The sequence below is a fragment of the Colius striatus genome, chromosome 21, assembly GCF_028858725.1.
Source record: "Colius striatus isolate bColStr4 chromosome 21, bColStr4.1.hap1, whole genome shotgun sequence".
Classification (NCBI taxonomy): Eukaryota; Metazoa; Chordata; class Aves; order Coliiformes; family Coliidae; genus Colius; species Colius striatus.
In genome coordinates, this window is record NC_084779.1 from 2,125,066 (window position 1) to 2,147,319 (window position 22,254).

The window sequence follows — 22,254 nt, forward strand, 5'->3', positions numbered from 1 at the left end:
CCACAGCCATTCTGTGGTAAACTGAGATAACTTCTCATGGCAATAATCTCAGGGATGGGATGAAATTGTTTCAATTATTGGTTTTCTCAGAGTCAACTCTTCAGGTTTTCCTGAAACGCAAATATTACAGTCAGTGCCATGTTTGTATTGTTCTGTCAGTTCCCTGGCCTGTAATAAAGGCACTGGCAAATATTCTTCTGGGTAAGACTGACTAGAAGGTAACAGCCCTCCATGCAGTGAGTGTTTCCTCTCAGCATTCTCCTATTCTCCCAAAACCTTGTTGGTAGGAGATTGACTTAGAGGTGAGTTTTGCTTAAAGAGTTGGTTATTTTTTAATTGTCTGGACAAGTTCATCAGAAAGGCCACCCCTCCATCTCAGGATCATGACGTGCCTCTTGTGGCTGCTTGGTCCTGTCAAAGAGTACAGTAAGTTAGTGTTTTGGAATGTGTGATGCTGTTTTCCATCTGAGCATTCAGTCAATTTCAGATGAAAAATAAAGTGGAAACGGGGAGTTACTGGAAGTAATTCTCTTTAGCAGCTTCCTTTTCTATATGGCACATCTCAGCCTTTTTCTGATTGCCATGCTTTTGTTCTTGTTTAGAGTTTTTCTAACTGTGTCCCCCCAGCAGTTTTCTTCCTCTATTTTGGTCTAGGAAGTTATTCTGTGTGGTGTGTATTTCAGCTGTAACTTGTGTAATCAGGGCTCAGATTGTTTGCTTGGTTGCTCTCTTGGTTGTGTTCCATGGAGTTAACTACGAGTTCCTTACGACACTATTATGATGCAAAAGATGGCAATATCTGGAGAAGAATTAAACATGGGAACGTGCCTGTTGGGACATTGGGAGAAAACCAATTACTTACAGGTATCAATAAATGGATACATGTTTAATGTTTTACTTAGAGCAGCTTAGAGTTAGAGAGAGACTACTGCTGAGTTATGGTTTCAACTTGGTGTGTTTTGTAATCCAAGGTCCGGGTTACCAGGCTTCCAGACTTGAAGATGTCAGTCAATGAATACGACGTTCAATCTGAGGTTTTGCCTACAGGTCTGGGAACTGACAATGCAGAACACAGAACACAACTTCAGAAGCTGTGCAGCCACATGAACATATTGGATCATGCAGAAAACTTGTAGCCCTTGTTAGAGTTTACAAGGTTTTTTGAACATACACTTTATGAAAAAAGAATGCTACAATTAAGGAGATGTTTTCATGATTGATATTACTGACTGTGTGTTTCGTTTGAACACAGAAACAATAGTGTTTGTAATATGTCTGCTTTCCTATGACCGTCACAGAGAAAAATACCAACTCTAGAAGATGTCAAACTAGTATTAGATGCAGGTAGCCAAGTTTATGATAAAAATATGGAGCCCAAATTCAAACTGTGTCACCTTGTATTGTGATCTTTGGCTTTTTTGAATGCTTACCACTAGGTGCATTGCACCAGGCAGTACAGCAGAGCATATTCGTAGAATCGTAGATTGATGGGGTTTGGAAGGGACGTTCAGAGCTCATCCAGTCCAACCCCCCTGCAGAAGCAGGTCCACCTAGATCAGGTTGCATGGGAACATGTCCAGGAGGGTCCTGAAGACCTCCAAGGAAGGAGCCTCCACAACCCCTCTGGGCAGCCTGTGCCAGGGCTCCCTCACCTGAACAGGGAAACAGCTTTTTCGTATGTTTAAGTGGAACTGTTTGTGTTCCAGCTTCATCCCATCACCCCTTGTCCTGTTGCTGGCTACTATAGAAAAAAGGGATGTCCCAGCCTCCTGACACCCACCCTTGAGATATTTGTAAATATTAAGAAGATTCCCCCTCAGTCTCCTCTTTTCTAGACTAAACTCTAACTAGACTAAATTCATATTGTAATGAAAAAGAATATAACAAAAAGAAGGAAACCCAAGAAAGACAAGTGCAGGTGCTCAAAGCAGTTGCTCACTACCCGCTGACTGATGCCCAAGCTGCAGTCTGTCCTTCCCGGCACAGCATCCTACAGTATGGAGTAGCCCTTTGGCTAGTTCAGATCGGCTGTCCTCCCTTCCAGCTTGTTGTGCATTCCCTTGCTGGCACAGCAGGCTAAACTGGAAAGGACTTAAGAAAAGTGCTACTGAGCAACAACTAAACCATCATTGTGTTATCAACATCATTCTCAAACAAAATCCAAAACACAACCTTGTACCAGCTACTAGGGAGGAATTTAACTACCCCAGCCAAAACCAGGACACCTTGGCAACTTTCAGAAGTGAGGAAATATCCAGTGTAGTGGAAGCACACGTCTCACTGGGGTTTGTCTCTGGATCCTAGCACCCTTGATTTAAAGTGCTTATGAGCCAGACATCTGTAGGTGTTTTGTTCCGGCCTCTGATGAGTGGCACCTTGTTCAGGAGGTTTTTTAGACAATTTTCAGTTTGACAATCTGTCCTTGGAAATATCATTTCAATGTCTGTGACCAAGGGTTTATTTTCTAATATTTACAAGGAAGAGAGAAATCTCAACTGTGCTCTTTCAAAGAGTAAGTGTTGTTTCATACACAAAAAAGGTCCCTGGAGTACCAGCATGGGCCTCACCGGGTTGTCTCAGAGCTGGGCAAGTTAGTTAAAGCTGTTGTTTCTGTGATGCCAAACGTATTTAAACCATTTCTTTAAAAATTGTCTCTTTGGTGTTCAGAAGCATGAAGGAGGATGTAGCTGGTGCAGAGAATGTGTCCAGTCCCAAGGAAGTGTTAATACAAGAAAATTCTACTGAGAACTCTGATTCTTCTACAATTACTTCTGGGAATTATCCATGTGGCAAACGTTTTCATGAGTCTAAAAACTCCAAAACATGAAAGGTACTAAAATGTCAACCTAGAGGTGATTTTAGCAAAGGCAGACTTCTCTTGAGTATACAGAATAGCACCATATAGCTCGTGTTTACAGTAAGCCACAAACACCTTATGATTAGCACCCTGGACATGTTGCCAGAGGAAGCCACCTTAATGTAAATTTTTGTCAGCTAAATCATCTCTAGCTCACATATAGTGCAGCCAAGTCCCCAGACAGCTGAGAGTCTTTGCAGCTGTCCTTTTCCTTCGCGTTCCTCAAAGACGGTATCACAGCCAGAACAAGAGTCTAAGGGTGGGTTTTTCATTGGAGCTTCTGATCCCTTGGGCTCTGCAGTTTCTTTTTACCAGAACTCATGTATATTAGTGATTTCCTGCGAGCTGCTGTTGGACATCTGCTGCCTCAGGGCATGGGGCAGTTCTGGGCTTCTGGGTTCTGTTTCCACAGAGCGCTGGTGGAAAGAGGATTTGCTCAGTGGCTGGACTACCAGCCGTGTCCCGGATGGCTCCGCAAGTCTCTACAGAGGTGACCGAACGACCCCCGCGAGCGCGAGCGACAGCGCGAGCAGGGCACGAGCGCGGGCTCCCGCGGGGCACGCTGGGAAGCCGAGGCCCTGCCCCCTCCGCCGCACGGCGCCGCACGGCAGGACCAGGACGGGCAGTTGAAGCTCTGCTGTTAACCACCCAAGTGGCTTCTGCTACATTTTTATCCCACTGCTCCCATGCCCCATTGCCCAGTGCTCTGCACAGAGAATCATGGAATCACAGAATGGTGGGGTTTGGAAGGGACCTTTAGAGCTCATCCAGTCCAACCCCCTGCAGAAGCAGCTCCCACCTAGATCAGGTCACACAGGAACGTGTCCAGGCGGGTCTTGATGACCTCCCAGCACGGGGCATCCACACGGTCCCTGGGCAGCCTGAGCCAGGGCTCCCTCACCTCACTGTAATATAGTTTTTTCGTATGTCTCAATGGTACTTTTTGTGTTCCAGCTTCATCCCATCACCCCTTGTCCTGTTCCTATCTACTATAGAAAAGAGGGATGTCCCAGCCTCCTGACACCCACCCTTTCGATATGTATAAATGTTAATAAGGTCTCCCCTCAGTCTCCTCTTCTCCAGACTAAACAGCCCCAGGTCCCACAGCCTTTCCTCATATGAAAGATGTTCCATTCCCCTGATCATCTTGGTGGCCCTGCACTGGCCTCTCTCCAGCTGTTCTCTGTCCCTCTTAAGCTGAGGAGCCCAGAACTGGACACAGGACTCCAGATGAGGCCTCCCCAGGGAAGAGTAGAGAGGGAGAAGAACCTTGACCTGCTGCCCACACTCTCCTTGGTGCATCCCAGGATGCTTTTTCTTCACCTTCAAGGTGGAGTTTGAGTGACTTTAGTCACATAAACACACAATAACCTCCAAAGCTTATTAGGATTGGTGTAAAATTCTCTTGCCTTGCATTTAAAGCTGTGAGTTACAAAGAATTCAGGGCACAGGCTCAAGGAGTGGTGGCACCTCAGAGGCCGGTGGCCTTCAGGACAGAGGTGTATTTTGGTATTATAATGACATTATCATGAGCAAAGTGCACCCAAAGGGCAGGTTTGACAGACCTTTGGCTCAGGGTACTAAAATGCTGCTTATCAGCTCTAGAGGAGCATCTCCTTCCCATGTATCGTTGCAGAGTCTGACCACAGAGCCTCCCCTCTGCTCCACACTCCATGGAGTATTTGCAGGGAATTACTGTGCTGTGGATTCCTCACTGACCAGGAGCAGCTGTATCCACCCTGTGAGCCTTCTTCATTTTATCCCTTTCCTTAACTGGTGAGCAATGCTGATGTTTAATGTGTGCTTTAATACCAGTTTCAATGTAAGTTTTCATTTCCACGGCACTTCAGTAATCATGCCACACCCCCCCTTTAGCTGGACTCCCCCTTGGTGCCCCACACGGAATCCCCCACGCCCAGCATCCGTAACCAGCGGCTCTGTGACATCAGCCCCGGGGCCGAGGTGCTGTGGGCAGCGTGAGCACTGCAGGCACAGCATCGGCCCCGCTGTTGGTGGTCACCAGCGCTTTCTGGCCACGTGCTACTAGACATGATGAAGCTCCTGCTCATCCTCACCCTGCTGGCTCTGTACTGCAGGCCTGCAAGCGGCTCATGGGAAGGCTGTGGGTAAGTGGCTCTAGGAGGGAGCTTGGGCAGCCCTTACAGCGTCCACTGGTGCCCCGTGGCCAAGCCACAGCTCCCCAAAGCCCACGGTGAGGGAGCCAGGCTACGGGGCTAAGGCAGGAGCCAGGGCTAAGGGCTCCCTGCCCCGCTGTCCACGCAGCACCCGGTGTGGAGGGCAGACGGCTGCCCTGCAGCCCGAGCAGCAGCGAGCCCTGGAGCAGGACACTCGTGACTTTCTGCTTCCAGGGCGAGCTGCGGGCGCCAGCTCAAGGCTTCTTCCTCTGGGCTGTTGCGCGTCGTGGGTGGCACAAATGCGGCTCCGGGGACCTGGCCCTGGATCGTCAGCCTCCAGCGCCCCTGGGGAAAACGCACCAAGCATTTCTGTGGAGGGTCCCTCATCAACCCACAGTGGGTGCTCACGGCAGCCCACTGCTTTGACAAGTTCAGGTGAGGAGGAGCAGGGAAGGGGCATCCCTACACCACTGCTGCCGCTCCCGTCCCGTTCCCACGCAGCAGCCAGCGCCGGGGCGCTGCCCAGCCCAGCACAGAGCTGTGCTCGGCACACGCTGGGCTGGTGCTGCTGCTCGCCAGCGGCCTGGGGCTGGCCATTCCTGGAGCCCTTGGTGAGCAGGAGGCAGGCAAGTGCTCCCTCTGAGCCCTCTGCTCTCCATCTGCCCTCCAGGAAAATCGCCAAGTGGCGCGTGGTGATCGGGACCACAAAGTTGTCTCAGCTGGGCCCCGAGGCCCAAGTGCGACGCATCAAGCGGCTGCTGCGTCACGAGGCCTACTGGCAGGCCACAGCTGAGAATGACATTGCTGTGCTGGAACTGGACCAGCCCATCCAGTGCAATGAGCACGTCCAGCTGGCCTGTTTGCCTCAACCCGATGACGTGAAGCTGTCGGAGCTGAAAAACTGCCAGGTGGCTGGTTGGGGATCCACAGTTGCACGATGTGAGTTCCCCTTGTAAAAGCATTTGTGTCCTGAGGCCTGGCACGCTGGGGAGACAGGTTGGGCGTGAGGAGAGCCAAGGCGAGAGCCACAGTCAGGCTGTGGGGACATCAGGCTGCAGACGGGGGTCTGAGCCACTGTCCAAAGCCAGACTGCAGGGAAAGACGTGTCTGGTGTGTCTATGGGTAGGTGCAAAGCCGAGGCCCAGGGAAGGGCTTTGCCAGACAGGGGAGGGCAAGTGGCCCAGAGCTGCTGGGGGCTAATTCCTTGCTGTGCTCACAGCCACAGAGCCAGAAATATCCGATGTGCTGCAGGAGGCCAAGGTTCACCTCATCGATACCAAGCTCTGTAACAGCAGCCAGTGGTACACAGGGGCTGTGCACAGCTACAACCTGTGTGCCGGGTACCCACAGGGTGGTATCGACACCTGCCAGGTAGGAGCAGCTACGAGTCACCCCCTGCAGCACCCACAGCCCTGTCCCACCACTGCTGGGGCTTCCCTCCCCTTCCCCATCATCATCTCCTTGCCCAGGGCCCCTTGCCTTGTCCCACACGCCCATCCCGTGTAAGTGGCAGCCCTTAGGTCCAGAGCCCAGTGCTAGAGCCTCTGTCTTCCACACATCCAGGATCCCTGTGCTGACAGCAGCCACCCAACACTCCCTTCCTCCTCTCTGCTCTGCTGTAGGGTGACAGTGGTGGTCCCCTCGCCTGCCAAGACAGCCACGCTGACTACTACTGGGTCGTTGGACTGACCAGCTGGGGGAAAGGCTGTGCAAGAGAAAAACAGCCTGGCATCTACACCAGCACTCAGCACTTTTATAACTGGATCCTGGAGCACATGGGACGGCACCAAGAAGAGGCAGCAGCTCCTCCACTGTCACAGCCTGTGTCCACCTCAGGCCCCTCTCAGACACCAAGGCCAGGTGCAACACAACCAGGCAGCTCCACGTCCTGTGCCTTTGCATGCCGGAAGGCGTTGAAGTTCCTGAGTTTGCTGCGGGGGCTCCTGCGGTTCCTGATGGGAAGAGGGGCTTGAGCAGCAGCGTGGCCAGGACCCAGCGCAGGCTGCGCTGTGCCACCACCATTTCCCCCTGGGGCACTGCCCGCTGCTCCAAGGGCAGCCCCTGTGTCCCACATCTGCTCTGTCCTCCCCACGCTCCTCTCAGCACACACAAAGGCTGAAGGAGACTTAGTGTAGTCAATAAAGCTGCCTGTTTGCACAGCACGTTGTGCCTCAGTCCATCGCTCAGTCCCTGTGGAGCTGGGCTCATTTACAGCTGCATTAAAGTTGGTGTGTTGGAATCACAAGAAATTTTAGGAGCAACCTGTCATCAGCACAAAAGAGACACAGAACTTGTGGAGAGTGGCCAGCGCAGGGCCACCAAGATGCTCAGGGGACTGGAACATCTTCCATACGAGGAAAGGCTGCGGGAACTGGGGCTGTTTAGTCTGGAGGAGACCGAGGGGAGAGCTCATTAACATTTACAAATACCTCACTGCTGGGTGTCAGGAGGTCGGGACATCCCTTTTCCTATGGTACGTAGCAACAGGACAAGCTGCTGCTCGGGGCTGGTTTGTTCTCCCCCAGCACTGCCAGGTCCCTCTCCTGGAGCTGCTCTCCAGCAGCTCAGCCCCAGCCTGGGCTGGTGCTGGGCTCGTTCCTGCCCAGTTGCACCACTCTGCCCTTGCTGCCCCTCAGCAGGTTCCTCTGTGCCCAGCTCTCCCTGCCGGGCAGCTCAGGCTCTGGGCACTCAGCCAGTGCTCCCAGTTTGGTGCCAGCAGGGAACTCGCTGAGGGTCCCTCTGTGCCCTCCCCCAGCTCCCTGACGGAGCTGTTGAACCAGAGCGGCCCCAGCGCCCATCCCTGCGGAACTCCGCTGCCCACAGGCCGCACACTGGGCTCTGTGCCGCTGAGCACTGTGAATCTTCTCCTTCCAGGGCGAGAATCCTTTCACAGAGACCCTGAGGACAAAGAGGAGCCCGAGGGAGGAGGAGGAGGAGCCGGCACGCGAGCAGGGCACGAGCGCGGGCTCCGCGCGGGGCACGCTGGGAACCCGAGCCCCCCCCCCCCCCCGCCGCACGGCGCCTCCTGCCAGGCGCCGCCGCACAACTACAACTCCCGGCAGGCACCGCGGCTCCCGCCCGCAGCTTTGGCCGGCAGCGAGGCGCTGGGGGTGATGGGAAATGGAGGCTGCGGGGCGCCAACGAGCCTCCACACCTCGTTCTTCATCAGCTCAGCCTGTTCCTGCCGCGGTGCTTCCTACAACACACAGCTCACATCACACGTTACTTGTCCACAAGGTTCAGTCTCCTCGAGGCACACATCGAGTCTCCCCATCCTTTCTCATCACCCACCAAGCACAGCCAGGCTCCTGGGCACAGACCATCCCACCAGTGGCTTTGCCCTTTCCCATGGGAGCTGCAGCCCATCCTGCCTTCCCCAGCCACTGCCCTGGCTGCACTCCAGGGACCTCTTCTCTTCCCACAGCGTGCAGGGGTTTTGTTTGGGCAGGACCAGGACGGTCAGTTGAAGCTCTGCTGTCAACCACCCAAGTGCAGAAGCAGCTCCCACCTAGATCAGGTCACACAGGAACGTGTCCAGGCGGGTCTTGATGACCTCCCAGCACGGGGCATCCACACCGTCCCTGGGCAGCCTGAGCCAGGGCTCCCTCACTGAAACACTGGAAGAGTTTTTTCCTATGTTGAAATGGAACTTTTTGTGTTCCAGCTTGCTCCCATCACCCCTTGTCCTGTTGCTAGATACCATGGGAAAAAGTGCTGCCCCAGCGTCCTGACACCCACCATTGAGACAGTTGTCAATATTCATAAGATCTCTCCTCAGTCTCCTCTTCTCCAGACTAAACAGCCCCAGGTCCCGCAGCCTTTCCTCATATGAAAGATGCTCCAGTTCCCTGATCATCTTGGTGGCCCTGCACTGGCTTCTCTGTGGAAGTTCTCTGTCCCTCTTGAGCTGAGGAGCCCAGAACTGGACACAGGACTCCAGATGAGGTCTCACCAGGGCAGAGCTCCATGCAAGAGCCCCCTTTGCCTCCTTGTGTCCCTGCAGCACGGCCTGGCTGCCCTCCCTCGGCCCTGCAGGTAGGGGCCATCTCAGCAGCCCTGCCCTGGCTGGACACCCAGCGCTGGGACACGGGTGCTCTCAGCTCCCTCCATGCTCATCCCGGCCTTGCACAGGGGGCTGAAAGCAAATGTTCTGCCTGTGGGTTTGATGGTGGCTCTCAGCCTCCCTGGTCATGGAGGGGGATCCTGGCTTGTGGTTGAGAAAGCCCTTGGGTGGAGGAGGGTGATTTAGAATTACACCCCTGGTGTAATCCTACAAATGAGGATCCAGACTCTAAAACTGGGTGTTTAGATCTGAAAAACAAAGATTTAGACCCTAAAACCCTAAAGGTTTAGTCCTTGTCCTGGTTTAGGCCCATCAGGGAACAAAGACCACGATTAGCCCTGAGTACCCAAGTGGCTGAGAATTGCTCAAGGGCAGGGAGAGCTTAATTGCCGCTTAAGATTCAGGACAAAGCAGACCAGGCCACTCGGTTTGGGGAAGAAAACAGAGAAACAGTTTGATGCAAAGTCAACTAAAACATACCCCCAAAAACCCAAAACATAACCAAAATGAAACAACACAGAGCAATACATCAATGAAGAGTCCAACCAGCCTTTTGAAGAACACCTTCTTGCCACCCCTCCCCTCTTCCCGGGCTCAGAGCCCTGATCCCGGGGCTTTTACCTTGTCCCCCCCTGAACGGTTCGGGGGGGCAGGCAGTGGCGGTTTCAGTCAGTCTGTTCCCGATAGCTTCTGCCGTTTGTCCCTCCTCAGGACAGGTGAACTCCACACCAGTCCTCCCTGCGAGTCCGTGGGGTAACTCACACGCATGGCAGCCCTGCACGGGCTGCTCCGATGCCCACTGACTCCAAAGGCTGCAGCTCGTCTCTGCCTCTCGTGTGGGGCTGCTCTGCGGCGTGCAGGCTCTCCAGCACGGCCTGGGCCATGGCCCCTCCCCACACAGTCCCTCTCCCGTCCGGGCTCACTCACACGGAGCTGCTGGGAACTCTCGCTCCTGCCATGGATCTCCAGAGGCTGCAGGGGCACAGCTGCATTCTCGCCACGGCTTGCAGAGGGGTCTCTGGTCTGTTGCTTCATCTTCCTTCCTCCTTCTCTGGCTGAAGGGTCCACGTGGTCGCCTCCATCTCGTGTCACTCTTACACCTCCTGCCTCGCATTCCAAATTCCCGTCCCCTAAATAGTGCTGGCAGAGGCGCCAGATTGGCCCAGCCGGGCGGAGGTGGGTGTGAACCCAGGAGCCGGGGGAGAGTCCGCAAACTCTTTCTCGGGTCTTCACTGCAACCCGCTCCCCCTGTTACTAAGCCAAAAGCTGTTCCTTGCTAAACCAGAACAGTCCTTAAAACCGAGGATCTAGACCCTAAAACTGGGAGTTTAGACACCAAAAAAAGGGGATTTAGACGGTAAAACTGAGGGTTCCAATCACAAAACCGAGGATTTAGACCCAAAACCAGGTGTTATAGACCAAAAAAGAAGATTTAGACCCTAAAAACTACACTTTAGGACCAAAAAATGAGGATTAAGACCCTTAAACTGGGAGCTTAGACCCCAAAAAACTGATTTAGACCCTAAAAGTGTGGGGTTAGACCTAAAAATTAGCTTTTAGATCCTAAAACTGGGCGTATAGATCCTAAAAACAAGTATTTAGACCCTAAAATCTAGACTTTACACCCCAAAAATGAAGATTTAGACTCTAAAACAATGGGTTTAGACCCTAAAAACAAGGATTTAGACCCTAAAACTCTGGGTTTAGACACAAAAATGAGATTTAGACCCTAATACAGTGGGTTTAGACTGAAAATTATGTTTTAGACCTTAAAACTAGACGTTTAGAACCCAAAAACAAGGATTTAGACCGTCAACCTACAGTTTAGGCCCAAAAAATGAGGACTTAGACCCTAAAACCGAGGGAGTAGAACCAAAATCGAGGATTTAGACCTTAAAACATGGGATTTAGACCAAAACAGAGAATTTAGATCCTAAAAGTATGGGTCTTGCCATTAAAATTAGGATCTAAAACAGGGGGTTTATACTGAAAACAAGGATTTAGATCCTAAAACTGATTGTTTAGACCCCAAAAACAAGGATTTAGACCTAAAAATGAGGGGTTTAGTCATAAAACTGAGGATCTAGACCCTTAAACTGGGAGTTTAGACACCAGAAACGAGGATTTAGACCCAAAATCAGGTGGTATAGACGTCAGAAAAAGGAATTAGACCCTAAAAACTCAACTTTAGGCCAACAAACCCAAGGATTTACATCCTAAAACAGGGGATTTAGACCGAAAAAGACCCTAAAACTGGGAGTTTAGACACCAAAAAAAGGGGATTTAGATGGCAAAACGAGGATTTAGACTTCAAAATGGAGATCTAGACCCTAAAACAGGGGGTTTAGACCAAAAACGATGATTTAGACCCTAAAACTGGAAGTTTAGATGCCAAAACAAGGATTTAGACCCTAAAACCAGGGGTTTAGTCCTTAAAACAAGGATCTAGACCCTAAAACTGGGAGTTTAGACACCATAAAAAGGGGATTAAGACGCTAAAACTGAGTGTTTAGACCCCCAAAACAAGGATTTAGACCCTAAAACCAGGGTTTTACTCCTAAAAACGAGGTTCTGGACACCAAACTTGGGAGTTTAGACACAAAAAAGGGGATTTAGACCCTAAAACTGAGGGTTTAGACCCCCCAAAAAAAGGATGTAGACACGAAAAACAGGTGGTATGGACGTAAGGGGCATAAGCTCAAGGAAAGAGTAAAATGGGTTTTATCTAATAATGCATGATTTCTGTGCCTTGAAGAGCTGCCTTGAATCCGGAGTTCAGCCAGGCTGTGTGTCTGCAGTACCGTGAGCGTGTGAGGCAGAAAGTGTTTCATCCATTTTAGTCTCTTTCCCCATTCCATCACTTTTTTCCTCAGTTCCCAAACACCCATGGAGTTTTCATTGCTCTTTCTGTGCCTGTTTCATTCCCTTTACTACTACTTGGTGTTTTCCTTACTTCCTTCATCACTGGGGATTGTTTTCTTCCCATTTCTTTTCTCTTTTCTCTCGATTTTCTCCTTGCCTTTCCCTTTCCCTTTCCTTTGCTTTCCTTGTTTTGTTTTGCTTTGATTTACTTCTCTTCCATGTTCTTTTTCTTTTTCTTTCATCCACTTGCTTTCCTTTGATTTCCTTCCCCAAATTTTGCTTTGCTTCCCCAAGCTTTTGCTTCCCCAATGTTTTTCTTCCCCAAACTTTGGCTTCCCCAAACTTTGCTTTTCTTTGCTTCCTGAAACTTTGCTTTGCTTTCCCAAATTTTGCTTTGATTTCCTTCCCTAAACTTTGCTTTGCTTCCTCAAACTTTTTCTTCCCCAAACTTTTGTGTCCCCAAACTTTTGCTTCCCAAGCTTTTACTTCCCCAAGGTTTTGCTTAACCAAGGTTTTACTTCCCCAAACTTTGTTACCACAAACTTTTGCTCCCACAAACTTTTGCTTCTCCAAACTTCTGCTTTGCTCGCCCAAGCTTTGCTTTGCTTACCCAAACTTTGCTTCCCCAAACTTTTGCTTCCCTCAGTTTTGCTTCCCCAAACTCTGCTTTGCTTTACTTTGCTTGCTCAAGCTTTGCTTCGCTTTTCTTTCATCCACATACTTTTCTTTTCCTTAGCTTCCCCAAACTGTGGCTTCCCCACATTTTGCTTCCCCAGACTTAGCTTCCCCAACCTTTTTCTTCTCCAAGCTTTTGCTTCCCCAAACTTTTGTTTCACCAAACTTTGCTTCCCAAAAATTCCCAGGGTCAAATCACCACACACCTTGTTAGTGCCCGAGATGGGGCGAGATAACAGCAGTTCCACATCAAATGCATTGTCATTATAGTAAGCTCCTGAGTGCAAAGCTGCTGTGCTGGTCTGGGAGCCTTGCTGTAATGCAGCTTATCTCTCCCTTCCCAGTGTTTGGGAACAGGCTGCTGCTAACCCTGGCTCTGAGCTGGGCTCTAACCTTGATAGCTTTGCTAAGTTGGCTGCATGACTTTGTGCAAAGGATGAAGGGGCCTGGGAACGTGATGGCCCAAATAATAACTGTGAGTCTCATTCTGTTGCTGATGGATTTACTGTGCTGTGGGAACTGTCTTGTGGAGGTCTTGGGGCAACGCATCTCTTTCCCCTCAGCTTGGACTGATGGAGACAATTTTGTTACACAGACTTCCCAGGTCCTTAGTCACCCTTCTATCAGAGCTGTAATATTACTAATTAACATGGCTGCTATGTTACATATTCTGTGGAATCTGGACTCATCTGGCTATCAGAGAGGACAAATTTGGGATGGAAAGATGTTCAAATGCCCCTGAAGCGGACAGTCCCTGGGTGGGGTTATCACCTCCTGTAACCTGGGATTTTACACCTGAGCAGATAAAAAACCTGCTTTAGTGGCACCCACCTGATCGAAGGGTGTCTTGCCTACCCCAGTGAGGCCCATCAGCTTCAGGCTCAGTGGTAACTAATTGCCATGAGCTGTAGCACGTGACAGCATTTGGGAAAGTATAGAAGTGGTGATTATGTGACAATACATTTGGAGTCGATGCACATCGTGGTGGAGTCTGGTCGCTCTCCTCTCGCATGATGAGGAAGAACCCCTGCAATTAGCTGTGCTGGAACTCATCTGTGGCGATCTAGATAACGCCGAGGCCTCCACAGGTCCAGACGACGTCCAGTGTCCACGGACCACGGTGAGCAAAGCGATCCAGAGCGCCCCAGCTACGTATTGTAACCTCTTGGCCATGGTGCATCACCCAGACAGGGCTGTAGCCAGAGCGGAAAGAATATCTTCTTGGCTGCAAAGCTCTGCAGAGAGCGGTGTGGGGCAGCACGGGGCAGCGGTGGGGGAAGGCTGGCGGGTGCCAGAGCCCGTGAAGGGGCCGCACGGGGACGGCAGCAGCGGGGCCTCAAGTGCTTTGTCCCCGGCTGCTCGGAAGAGCCCAGGGCCGCGCCGGAGGCCGCGCTCCGGCCCTCGCCGCCTTCAGGAGAGCTCCGGCAGGGACAGCTCCTGCCGCTGAGGGAGCGGAGCCGCCGGCGGGGCGGGAAGCGGCGGCTCGGGCTCGTTCGTCTGCGGCCGGAGAAGCCGAGCAGAAGCGTCCCGGGCCGCGTGTGCTGCCGGCGCGGGGCCGGGCACGGGCTGTGGCCGCCCCGAGCCTCGTGTCGGGGCAGAAAAGGCCGTTTGTGTGTGCGCGGGGCAGCGCCGGCCCCGTCCCGCGCCCGCGGCGTCTTTTGAACTGCGGCCGCGCGGCTCGGGCCGGGACCGGTGCGCGGCTGCGGGGGCTCGGCCGGGAGCGGGGCCGCACTCACAGCCGGCTGCTCGGGCTGCTCGCTGCCCGCTGCCTTCTGCCTCACACACGCCGGAGCTGCGGCTTTCGAGCCGAGAGAAAACAGCCGCGGAGCCTCGGGGAGCCTCAGCCCGCTGCCTCTCGCCCGTGCAGCGGCTGCCCCGGGTCTCCTTCCCTTCCCTTCCCTTCCCTTCCCTTCCCTTCCCTTCCCTTCCCTTCCCTTCCCTTCCCTTCCCTTCCCTTCCCTTCCCTTCCCTTCCCTTCCCTTCCCTTCCCTTCCCTTCCCTTCCCTTCCCTTCCCTTCCCTTCCCTTCCCTTCCCTTCCCTTCCCGTGGGCTCGGGGAATGGAGGAGCAGCCAGCACGCCCAGACATGGCTCAAGGCAGCTCCAGCAGCGACTGGGAAGCCACTGCGGCAGGGAGGAGCTTCAGCTTGGAGGACTCAGACGACAATCTGAGCAGTCTCCTGTGGCTGAAGGACTTTTCCTTGGCCAACACCAGCTTGGCCAAGTCCTCCTGCTGCCTGGGCGGCCCTGACCCCCCCAGCTCTCAGCGCTGCTCCACTTTGGCTGCCCCGTGCTCAGCCCTGGCTGCTGAGCCCGCCTGCGGGGCTCTGTCCCACTCCCCCTGCCAGCCCATCTCCTCCTCAGCCTCCAGAACGGTGCTGAGCCCTGAGCTCGCACAGGACACTGGCCACAGGAGCAACCCTTCTGTCAGGCCACCCTACACCTACGCCAGCCTCATCTGCATGGCCATGGAAGCCAGCCAGAAGCCCAGCATCTCCCTCTCTGCCATCTACAAGTGGATCAGGGACAACTTCAGCTACTTCCAACACGCTGATCCCAGCTGACAGGTAGGAGACTGGCAGAGCTCTTGCCTTTGAGCCCCTGTGCCCACAGGGCTGGGCAGGGCTTTGCAGAGCCCCAGCGTGCAGGGGAAGGGCCTGTGGGGATGCTGGGTGCTGCTGGGAGGAGAGCAGCACGGGCAGCTGCTGAGGAGGGGCTGGGATGGGCAGCAGCTTGGGGCTGAGGCTTTGTGGGCCGGGGCAGGGCAGGAGGGACCCGGGTGGCTCATCCTTCCCCTTGTGTTCCTGCCAGCCCAAAGCCAGAGCGGGGAGGGGAGGGGAGGGGAGGGGAGGGAAGGGAAGGGAAGGGAAGGGAAGGGAAGGGAAGGGAAGGGAAGGGAAGGGAAGGGAAGGGAAGGGAAGGGAAGGGAAGGGAAGGGAAGGGAAGGGAAGGGGACCTGCTGGTTCCTCTCCAGGCTCACCTATGCCCTCCCCATCCCCTGTGCTGGAGGCACTTACGGGAGGGATTCAGGACAGGAGCTGTGTGCCAGTGGGGTGGTTTCTCCTCCAACTCACGGCTGGATCCTCACCGTGCTCGTCATGAACTGTGCTTAGTAACAAAGGCAGGAAGGTTTCCAGCCCTTCTCTGCAGAGGGCTGTTGCAGGCAGGAATGCTCAAGGTGTGAAGCAGCCAGGGAAGAACAGAGGCAGCCCGGGCTGCAGGGAGTTTGGGCTGAGGAGGGCAGATGGGGAGCAGAGACATCAGCTGCAATGTGTGACCATTGTACAGTGCCGTTCAGCTGTGGCTGTGCACGGAGCACAGCCTGGATTGTTTGCAGGGATTTCTGTGCTCCTGCTCTTCGTTTCCACTTCTTTTTTTTTCCTCTGTTGTTCAGTGTTTTTTCAATTTGGATTTTGTTTAATTTTACATATTTTGGTTTTTCCTTTCTTCCCTCCTCCTTTCTTTTCTCTCTTTCTCTTTCTATTTCTATTTCTTTTCCTTTAAAGTTCTTTCTCCCCTTCTTTCTTTATTGTTGTGATTTCCTTTGTTTTTACTTTTTTTTTGTTTTTCCTTTCTTTCTTTTTTCTTCCTCCCTTCATTCTTTCCTTCCTTTCTTTCTTTCATTCTCTCTGTCTTTCGTTCTTTCTTTCTTTATTCCTTTCTTTCATTTTTCTTTCTTCCTTTCTTTTCTTTCTTTCTTCCTTCCTTTCTTTATCTTTCTTTTTCTTTCTTCCTTTCTTTTTTCTTCCTTTATTTCTTTATTTTATTCTTTCTTTCCTTCTTCCTTTCTGCCTTTCTTTTTCTTTCTTTCTTTTCTTTCTTTCTTTCTTTCTTTTCTTTTTCTTTCTTCCTTTCTTTTTCCTTCTTTCTTTTTCTTTCTCTTTCTTTTTCTTTCTTTCTTTTTTCTTCTTTTCTGTGTTCCTTTCTTTTTTTCTTTTTCTTTCTCTTTCTTTCTTTCTTTCTTTCTTTCTTTCTTTCTCTTTCTTTCTTTCTTTCTTTCTTTCTTTCTTTCTTTCTTTCTTTCTTTCTTTCTTTCTTTCTTTCCTTTTTCTTCCTTTCTCTCTGTCTTTCTTCCTTTCCTTCTTCCTTTCTTTCTTTCTCTTTCTTTCTTCCTTTCTTTCTTCCTTTTCTTTTTCTTCCTTCATTTCTTCTTTTCTTTCTTTTTTTCTTTCTTTCTTCCTTTTTCTATCTTCCTTTCTTTTTTCCTATCTTTCTTTTTTCCTTTTTTCCCTTCTTTTTCCTTCTTTTTCTTTCTTTCTCTCTTTTTCTTTCTTATTCTTTCTTTCTTCCCTTTTTCTTCCTTTCTTCCTTTCTCATTCTTTCTTCTTTTCTTTCTTTCTTCATTTCTTTCTTTCTTTCTTCCTTTCTTCCTTCCTTCCTTTCTTTCTTTCGTACTTTCCTTCTTCCTTTTTCTTTCTTCCTTCCTGTCTTCCTTTCTTATCTTTTCTTTCTCTCTTTCTTCCTTTCTTTTCCTTTCTTCCTTTCCTTTTTCCTTTCTTTCTTTCTCTTTGTTTCTTTCTTCCTTTATTTCTTTTTCTTTCTTCCTTTCTATTTCTTTCGTTCTGTCTTCATTTCTTCCTTTCTTTCTTTCTTTCTTTCTTTCTTTCTATCTTTCTATCTTCCTTTCTTTCTTCTTTTTTCCTTTCTTTCTTTCTTTCTTCCTTTCTTCCTTCCTTTCTTTCTTTCTTACTTTCCTTCTTCCTTTTTCTTTCTTCCTTCCTGTCTTCCTTTCTTCTCTTTTCTTTCTTTCTTCCTTTCTTTTCCTTTCTTCCTTTCCTTTTTCCTTTCTTTCTTTCTCTTTGTTTCTTTCTTTATTTCTTTTTCTTTCTTTCTTTTTCTTTCTTTCTTCCTTTCTTTCTGTCTTTCTTTCTTTTATTCTTTTCTTGTCTTTCTTTTTCTTTCTTTCTTTCTTTCTTTCTTTCTTCCTTTCTGTCTTTTCTTCTTTCTTTATTTATTTATTTGATTCTTCCTTTCTTTCTGTCTTTCTTTTGCTTTCTCTTCCCTTACTTTCTTTCTTTCTTCCTTTCTTCTTTTCTTTCTTCATTTCTTTCTTTCTTTCCTTCTTTCTTTCTTTCTTTCTTCCTGTATTTCTTTTTCTTTTTTTTGTTTCTTTCTTTCTTCCCCTTTTTTCTTTCTTCCTGTGTTTTTTTTCTTTCTCTTTTTCTTGCTTCGTTCCTTCCTTCATTTCTTTCTTTCTGTCTTTCTCTCTTTCTTTCTTCCTTCCTTCCTCTCTTTTTTTCTTTCTTTCATTCTTCCTTTCTTCTTCCCTTCATTTCTTTCTTTCTCCCTTTTTTCCTTACTTCCTTTCTTCCTTTTTTTCCTCTTTCTTCCTTTCTTCTTTCCTTCCTTCCTTTCTTTCTCCTTTTCTTCATACTACCTTCCTTTCTTTTTTTCTTTCTTTCTTTCTTTCTCCATTTTTCCTTCCTTCCTTCCTTCCTTCCTTTCTTCCTTCCTTTCTTTCTTTCTTTCTTTCTTTCTTTCTTTCTTTCTTTTTTCTTTCTTTCTTTCTTTCTTTCTTTCTTTCTTTCTTTCTTTCTCCATTTTTCCTTCCTTCCTTCCTTCCTTCCTTCCTTCTTTCCTTCCTTCTTTCCTTCCTTCCTTCCTTCCTTCCTTCCTCTCTTTCTTTCTTTCTTTCTTTCTTTCTTTCTTTCTTTCCCTCTTTCCCTCTTTCCCTCTTTCTTTCCCTCTTTCCCTCTTCCTTTCTTTCTCAGGCTCTGTTCCTATCAAAGCTCAGCACGTCACTCACTGCACCACAGCTTCTTCTGCTCATCGACCTAAAGATGCTCTGACATTTTTCTCTCATCTTTCTTTGCCCCCAGGGCACAATGTGCCTTTCCCCCAGCCCCACGCAGCTCGGTGCCACGGCACCAGCCCAACACTCACCATTGCTTTTGCATTGCTGCTTCCCTTCTGTCTCTAGAGCTCCATCCGGCGCAACCTCTCCTTGAACAAGAGCTTCATCAGGGTGCCCCGGGAAAAGGGGGAGCCAGGCACAGGCGGCTTTTGGACGCTTCACCCCGAATATGCCCAGAGGCTCAAGAGTGGGGCCTGCAAACAGCGCAGGACGCCGCCAGCACACAGCCACACGGCCTGTCCTGCAACAGCCCCGCATGCCACAGGGAGCCTCACCAGCACAGACACCTCCTCTGGCACCTTCACTTCCATCCTCGGTGTCAACAGGGACATGCAGCAGCTGCTCAAGGACTTTGAAGAAATCACCATCAACGAGTCTCTGACTGCAGCAGATATCAGAGCAGGGCAGAAGCGCAAGAAGCCATCGCCCGCAGGAATGGCCAAGGTGGCTCGGCTTTGCAGCCCTGCCCTGCTGAGCCAGGAGCAGCAGCCTGAGCTGGGGGCACTGCCAGGGGACTTGGACCTCGAAGCCATCCTCAACACCAACGCCCATGATGGCGTGGACTGGGAAGCCACCCTCAACACCAACCCCAGTGGTGACTTCCCCACTGTTGTCGATCAGGAGCTCACAGCAATGAGCAGCTGCACAGGACACGACACAGACCTGACGGCTCACAGGCACCACATCCACCATCTCCAGGATGGGCAGGAGCAGCTCCTCACCCAATCCATCACCAACAACCTGTCTCAGCTTTCCAGCCCTGCCTTGCTGAGCCAGGACCAGCAGCCTGAGTGGGCATCCCTGCAAGAGGATTTTGACTCTCAAGCCACCTTCAACACCAACTTGTGTGCAGACCTCGACTGCAAAACCATCCTCCACAGCAATCTCAACAGCAACTGTGACTGGGAAACCAGCCTCAACAGCAACCCGGGAGCAGACGTTAAGGGGGAAACCAGCTTTGAAACTAAACTAAGCACAGACTTGGACTGGGAAGCCAGCCTCAACACCATCCCGAGCGATGACTTCCCCACTCTTGTTGATCCGGAGCTCACACCACCAAGCAGCTCCACAGAACATGACTCTGACTTGTTGCTAAAGGAGCACCATGGTGACCATCTCCAGGGTGGGCAGGAGCAGGTTCTCACTGATTCCTGCCTCAACAACCCTTCTCGGCTTTGCAGCCCTGCCCTGCTGAGCCAGGAGCAGCTGCCTGAGCTGGGATCCCTGACAAGTGACTTGGATTTGGAAGCCACATTCAACACCAACTCATGTGGAAACTTTGACATCACACTGAGCAGAGACGTCACCTTCAGACGGCGGAGCATGCCCCCAGCACACAGCCACACGGCCTGCCCCACAACAGCCCTGCAAGGCACAGGGAGCCTCACCAGCACAGACGCCTCCTCTGGCACCCACACTTCCATCCTCAGTGTCAACAGGGAGGTGCAGCAGATGCTGGAAGACTTGGAACAAGCCACCAGCAACGAGTCTCTGACTGCAGCGGATGGCAGAGCAGGGCAGAAGCGCAAGAAGCCATCGCCTGCAGGAATGGCCAAGGTGGCTCGGCTTTGCAGCCCTGCCCTGCTGAGCCAGGAGCAGCAGCCTGAGCTGGGGGCACTGCCAGGGGACTTGGACTGCGAGACCACCTTCAGCCCCATCCCATGTGATGACTTGGACACCGAAACCAGCTTCAACATTACTGTGAGCAGTGACTCTGACTCCGAAACCAGCTTCATCACCGTCTCGAGCCTTGGCTCTCCAGTTCTGGTGATCACAGTACCAAACAGCCCCGCAGAACATGAGCCAGAGCTGACGGCACACGGGCACCACATCCACCAGCTCCAGGATGGCCAGGAGCAGCAGCAGCTCCTCACTGAAGCCAGCGTGAACAACCTGGACGTTGATGAAACCTTCATGGTCACTTATTTCCTGCAACAGGAGCTGGACAAAGAGACAAACGACTGTCTCTACCACTGAGTCAACGTAGAGCAGTTGTGTGAAGACAAGGATGCCTCTGCCAGCAGCTGAGTGAGTGGAGCACTCTCACATCCCTCTTATCAAAGGCCAGTCACCATGCAGAGGATGTTCCCCCATGCTGCTGGGACAAGATTTCCCCGAGACAGAGACATCCCCAAGGATTTCACAGCTCAATTGTAAGATCAGTCATGGGAAAGATGGAGGGAGAAAAAGCAGCACCACAGGGAGTGTTTGACAGATCTTTAAAGGCCACGGGAAAAGTCCCTGTCGCTGTGATTTCACAGAGTTGGCTTTGGCCATAGGCTTGAAACAGTGGGTACCCTTCTCTCTTCTGCGCTGCTGCTTTGCCTTTCCTCCTTGCTTTGTTGATGAGAACATGTACACAGCCAGAGCCATTCAGGATTTGCTTAGCTACACCAAATCCAACGGTGCCTCTTTGCCAGCAGACATGAGTGGAGCACTCTCACATCCCTCTTATCAAAGGCCACTCACCATGCAAAGGATGCTCCCCCATGCTGCTGGGACAAGATTCTCCAGAGACAGAGACATCCCCAGTGATTTCCCAGCTTAATTGTAAGATTATTCATGAAAAACCAGAGGGAGACAAAACCAGCCCCACAGGGAGTGTTTGACAGGGGCATTTCTCCCGTGTGCTTTAAAGATCTTTCTCTATTTTCATATAGTTGATTTTGACTATAGGCCTCAAATAGTTGATACCCATTCTCTTTACTTTCAAGGTCCCCTGAAATGCTCTGCTCTGCTCCTTTGACCTTCTTCCTTGTCTTGTTCAGACTATCTACACAGCCATAGCCATTTCCTTAGCTACACCTGAATGCAGATGATGCCGGAGGGATCCAGAAGCGTGAGCTTTGGTTCCTATGGCTCTTAAAGCCAAGATTTCTTTCAGGGGCTCTTGGAATGGAATGCATTTCTATTTCTTTGTCTGTTGAGTTGATTTCACTTGATAGTTGAGGACCACTGAAGGAAAAGTGGAAAGGACCTGTCCAGATGATACTGACCACCCACAGAGCTGTAGTCACCCTGTGGATGCAGCCCAGCAGGATCAAGCAGCTCCATCATCAGAACACACTGCAAGACAAGAGGCTGAAAATGAGCTGGGGAAGCACAGCATCTGGGTGATGGCTCTGGCAGGAATGTCAGGTAGGGGAGGAGCTTACACAGACCAACACAAACTATTGTAGCAATGCAAACAATATTCATTCAAAGATGTAGAGAAGCTGGGTAATGCACGTGCAGAGACATACACAGGCAACACAGTACAACCAACAGAGCTGACTCAAAGCCACCCTTCCTTGGCTGGCTGCTTCCTTCTATGCTGCTTCTGCCCATGTGATCACCCAGGGCCCAATTGATTACCTTGCAGCACCTGTGTGTGATAATTGGAGTAGCTTGCCAGCTGCATTAACTTGTCCCTGCCATCTTTATTCAAGCTGGCTGCTCCAAGCCACATCTGTGCCTACAGTTCCCCCCTTTTTCTTTTGTGGACCAGCCAGCCTTCAGCAGCACATTTCAAAATTAAAGTTTCCATTGGCTGTCCTGGAAAGTTCTTCAGTTCTTTGAATGTGATGCAGATTGCTGGAGGAATTTGCAGCAGCCACAGCTGACAGGTTTTCCATTTCAATAGGGTGATGGGTTGAGGGTGGATCACTTGGTTCTTTCCTCAAGACTGTTTGCTCCATTGCTCTTACAGTCATTAAGGCCTTTTGGTTGATGTGCCTTGATCCACGTTGCTGGAATCCACCGGGGACCTTGCTCTGTAAGGCCACAAGCGCAGCCTCTTCCCCACGGGAACAGATCTGCAGGCCCTTGCCA

The 22,254-nt window shown here is 50.8% G+C and overlaps 1 protein-coding gene across 1 annotated transcript; it reads left to right on the forward strand.

Annotated features, from left to right (window-relative positions):
• The first annotated feature begins 2,556 nt into the window (after nucleotides 1-2,556).
• LOC133627509 (acrosin-like) lies at nucleotides 2,557-6,965 on the forward strand. The gene is made up of 6 exons (XM_062013250.1): nucleotides 2,557-2,586; nucleotides 4,733-4,833; nucleotides 5,227-5,427; nucleotides 5,663-5,931; nucleotides 6,212-6,363; nucleotides 6,615-6,965. The coding sequence occupies exons 1-6, from the start codon at nucleotides 2,557-2,559 to the stop codon at nucleotides 6,963-6,965; spliced, it is 1,104 nt and encodes a 367-aa protein (XP_061869234.1).
• The last annotated feature ends 15,289 nt before the right edge of the window (nucleotides 6,966-22,254 follow it).